The sequence below is a fragment of the Alligator sinensis genome, unplaced genomic scaffold, assembly GCF_000455745.1.
Source record: "Alligator sinensis unplaced genomic scaffold, ASM45574v1 scaffold81_2, whole genome shotgun sequence".
In the NCBI taxonomy this organism is placed as follows: Eukaryota; Metazoa; Chordata; order Crocodylia; family Alligatoridae; genus Alligator; species Alligator sinensis.
In genome coordinates this window covers 475,875-480,651 of record NW_005842912.1, presented here as the reverse complement: position 1 = coordinate 480,651, position 4,777 = coordinate 475,875, and the positions used below count along the sequence as shown (strand labels likewise).

General features: G+C 42.5%; 1 protein-coding gene across 3 annotated transcripts in view; it reads left to right on the top strand.

The window, feature by feature from the left end:
• Nucleotides 1-4,777, top strand: part of HDAC11 (histone deacetylase 11) — a 102,798-nt gene that overhangs the window by 88,961 nt on the left and 9,060 nt on the right. For all 3 annotated transcript variants that reach the window (XM_025192322.1, XM_014525920.2, XM_006036093.3), the window contains one exon: nt 2,122-2,300. In XM_025192322.1, coding sequence (XP_025048107.1) covers nt 2,122-2,300 — 179 coding nt within the window. The remainder of the gene's footprint in view (nt 1-2,121; nt 2,301-4,777) is intronic.

Here is a 4,777-nt window from a genome sequence, read left to right as displayed (position 1 = left end):
CCCTCAGCTCCGAGGCCTCCCGCGCCTGCATCCTGTGCTCCCGTGCCCCGCCCCCCCCCGGCTGAGCAGTTTGTTCCAGCCCTAATCCCTCCCTCCCCCATGCCCCTTCTCTGCCCCCCGCCTTCCCCAACCCCAACAGACTTACCAGCTGGAGACAGCTGTGTCAGCTACCTGTTTAGTCTATGGTCAAATCTTTTCTGAAGCTTTTCCGAATCGATTCGGATGCTTCAAATCAATTCGGAGCTTTTAATTGGTCTCCTAATTCGATTCGTATTCATGATTTGGTCCCTGAATCAGGCCACATCTCCTCCAAATTGAGTCAACTACCAAAGCTTTAAACAGCCCTAATGTATATTTAACTATAACAACTACAGGACTAATGAAACACACTCTTCTGACTATTTTTGCCTAGGTAGTTGTAGTTTTTTTTAAACTTCTTATATTATCTAGCAAATCAGGGCACAGTTAAGTGAAGTTATATTTGTTTGTGATTTGAACTTAAACTGAATAATATAGAGCTAGGCCCTTAGCATATTAGTAAAGCTTTTAATTTCTTTTTAAGTAGAGAAAAGTGTGTGTTGACTTATTTGTGATGATGCACCACACAATCTGCACTCCCCTTTTCAAAATCCTAGATCTGTCCATGGGGATAGGGATATTAAATATGTAGACTTGCTGCACAGACAGGGAAGGCTAAAATCCTGAAAGGTATTTAGACACCTACTTCCCATTGATTTAATGGGGAATCAGGTGCCTACATCAGAGCTAGGCATCTGAATGCCTTTGAAGATTTATGAGCCAACATGACTTGCCTGACCTCAAGCCCCAGGGAAATCTCTGGGGCAGCACCGGTAGTAGGTAATTACTTAAAACTTAGCAGTGACTAAACAGTGTAAAAATTAGTTCAACCAACAGCAGAACTATGCAACAAGGTTCCATGGTTGTCATAACTTCTCTTTAATTACTTTATTTAACCAGTACTTATCTTTTCTTTTCCTCTGCTTTATAAACTCTTTTCAGCTTATAACTATTTCCTCAGAACATGATCTATATGTTGTCCAAAGTTATGTGCAGCTGTGCATAATTTTATGAACATTTATGAAGCAACAAGAATGGAAATCAGGAAAAATAATATCAGAAAGAATGTAAAAGATGAAAAGGACAAAAAATGTGGAAGGAAACAGAACACTTAGCTACAGTGCTGGAGGACTGGAATGAATCAGTGCATCTCATCTCACAAAGATTGTTAGGGCAAATTAGTATTCATCATATATTTTGTTTCTGTTCAGTGGTTCCGGAGGCTCCAGTCAGAATTTTAGGCCACAGTGTATTTTGTTAAATACTTTGTGAGGCTCCATTTCCTTTACCAAGCAAGATCTGAAATTTATTTGAATGATTTATTTCTATTTTAATTTATTTTTTAAATATTCTAAATTTTCTAGTTCAGAGACAGAAAACCTTGGGCCTGATCTCCTACCCTTTTCCACCATCCTCTGGGACTTTGTTGCCTTATTACGTGCGTTTGTAGCACCTTGACCAAACTGAATCTTCCTCAGCAGACCTCAGTATCTGTGTGGAACATAATTGACATCAAGATAGTAAATTGGCACAGTTTTCCTGATACAGATCTGATTGCAGGATGTTCCGTTGTAAGCTGTTTGGGGCAGATCTCTCTCTTTTAATACTGCTAGCTACTTGGTCCATTATTAGTTTGGTGTTTTTCCTAATTTTTTTCTTACTTGCCAAATATTTGTGGAATAAATATGACTGAAAGTTTCCCTTATTCAACAACCACTTTCTACTTGCTTGCTAATCATTTGCTAAGAAAGGCAAGCCTCTTTTATTCATTTTTGCATGATATTTTTTCTTCTAAACAAAAATGTTTCCAGGTTGTAATGCCGTAGTTTAGCAGTTATTTTCTATCAAGAAAGCAGTAGCTAAAATCATCTTTTAAACTTAAGATCCTATGAAAATATTATTATATTTATAATAATATATTATTATTGACAAAATTTTGATAAATCATGTAATTTTTTTTTGCTTTTGTGTAAATCTTACTTTTTCTTTCTTAGCAAATAATTTTGTTTCTTTGATCCATTACTATTAAAACATTTCTTGCAGGAGCCATAAAGCGGAAGATTGAATTGGATGGGGGTACAGAGGATACAGAATATCTTCAGAAAGTACAAACACATGTAGAAGGGGCATTAAATGAATCGAGACCAGATATAATAATATATAATGCTGGAACTGATATCCTGGATGGTGATCCACTTGGAGGTCTAGCTATTTCACCTCAGGTTTGTTAATATTTCTTCTTCATAAGAACATAAGAACTACCATTTACTGGGTCAGACCATAGGTCTATCTTGCTCAGTATTGTGTCAGACAGTAGCAGAGAGTAGATGTTAAAAGGGAGAATGAACTGGGTATGACCATGGCAGACAAGGTTCTTTGGATGAGGGTTTTTTTTCATTCTTCCTCTCACTTGCAGCCTCCAGTATTTAAGGTCTAGGAGGTTTTAATTCAGAGGCTATATCCCTAACCCCCATGCTCAATAGCTACTGATGCCCCGTTCCTCCAAGAATTCATCCAATCCCTTTTGGGGGATTTTCAGCAGACTTTGTGGTTTTGGTTGGGGGAGGGGCGGGATGCACTAAATACCAATACCGAGGATTGGGTCTACTGTAGCTTTGCCTTTCAACACTAAAGGTTTGAGACTACCTCTGAAGTTTGTCACACCCATTCAACCAGTGTTCCTGGTCTGCTGCCTTGTGTTGGATCTCAACTATGTTGTTCTTTCTTATGTCACAACCACACTTCTTGTATTGAATCCTCCTGCTTTTCCAAACTGCATCCTTCGTGCAGAGTTTATTTTCTGATCTCTCTCTACCCTTATCATTGTACTGTCCTTCTGCTAAATGCCGGGTTCCTCTCTCCATCCCCAGGAAAGGATGAATATAGTTCCTGATTCTAGCCCATAGCTAACAATATTAAATGAGAGCAGTAGAAGAAAAAAAGAAAGAATTGAGGTGTGTTATTGGGTCTTTTCTCCAGAACATTATCAGATAGTCAGTCACATTTAGGAAGATTTTAACACTTTAAAAATGTCATATATAATAAAGCAAGCTTGCTGAGTATTTAGCAGTGTTTAGAATTCTTGATCAGAAAAACTTTTCACTGTTAAATTAAATTAATCCTACACATACCAAAAAAGCCAAAAAGTAAAACAAAACACATCCCCAAAACAAAAAATCCAATATGCTTACATATTTCCCTCACACCTAGTCTCACTCTTCCAAGTCCGCCTTGCTCTATTTCAACATGCTTGCAGTCTTCTATTTCTTACTTGTTTCTCACTCTTATTTTCTAATTTCAGCTATTCCCACCTTCCATTTCCCTGCTTCAGTATCACCATAGTTTATTAAATAGCCTCCATTCCTTTTAAAAATCTGCTCTCTCTGTTATCGGCAAATCAATTTTCTCTTCTCTCCATTCAGCCACCTTCCCTATGCCTCTGTCTGCTCCTTCCTTTTTCTTCCTCCCTATCTATTTTATTGCCTTGCACAATCCATTCTCTGGTTTTCCCCCACATACCATTAAATATTAATTCTTCCCTCCATCATTCATACTTTCCTGATTTCCTTAAAGCCATTCCGCATTCTCTCCCATCTCCTACACCAGTTAAGCCATACTGTGTAATCATTTAATCCTATTTGTCTCCTTCATCTAATTTATCAGTGCTGCTCCTACTCTTTTCTTTCTTCAGGTATCCTTTTACTTTTCTAATTAATTCAGTTTTCAGCTTCTCATCCCATCTTTACTTGGTTCAGCTAGGGCATTTATGTATCAGAGTATTTCCCTCTTATTCTGCTAAATTTTGAATTCTTAGAAAGAAACCCTAAATTTCCATGTCTCTGTATTGTCTAGTTCAGGGGTTGGCAACCCCCAGCACACATGCTGAGCATGGCATGCAAAGCCATTTTCCTCGGCATGCATTGGGGTTGGGGTCGAGGCTGGGGGAGGGGAAGCAGCAGCTGTTTGCAGTCTCCCAGCTGCTGCCATCCCCAGCTCTCGATAGCTGCTGCCAGCAGGCTGCTGGGAGCAGTCCAGGCACCATGGCTGGCAGCAGCTACCCCAGACCTTGGACTGGCTGCAGCTGGGAGGCTACAAACAGCTGCTGCCTCCCCGCCCCAGCTCCGCAGGGTGGGAGGATGGAAGCCCTGCTGCAAGCAGCCTCGGCTCTATGGCTATCAGCAACTACCCAGAACCTGGGCCAACTGCAAACAGCTTGTGCCTGCCCCCTCCGGCTCTGGCCCCAGCTGCCTCCCAGCCCCAGCCCTGGACTCTAGGGAGGCAGCAGATACCGGCGATGCACCCCACTGTGCTGCCCTTGTTGCTGCTTCTGCAGAGTAATGTGTGGGACCCAGTGCAGCAGGGCACTGTGGGGGGCTCAGAAAGCTGCCTGCTGCTCCGAGCTCCCTGCTGCCCTGGCCACACTTTGCCTGCAGGTGGGGGCAGTAGCGAGGGGCACAACCCTGCATGCTGCCCATGCTGCTCCCATGCACACAGGGGAGGTGTGACCTGGGCAGCGCAGAGCTTGCAGCAGCAGGCAGCTTCCCTGTGCGGCCCCTCTGTGAGCTGCTGCTCCAGGTTGCACATGCTGCACTCCAGAGGGCCCAGGGGAGCGTAGCAGGCCCGAGAGTGCAGCATGTGCAACCCAGAGCAGCAGCACAGAGGGGCCACACAGGGAAGCTGCCTGCTGCTGCAAGCTCTG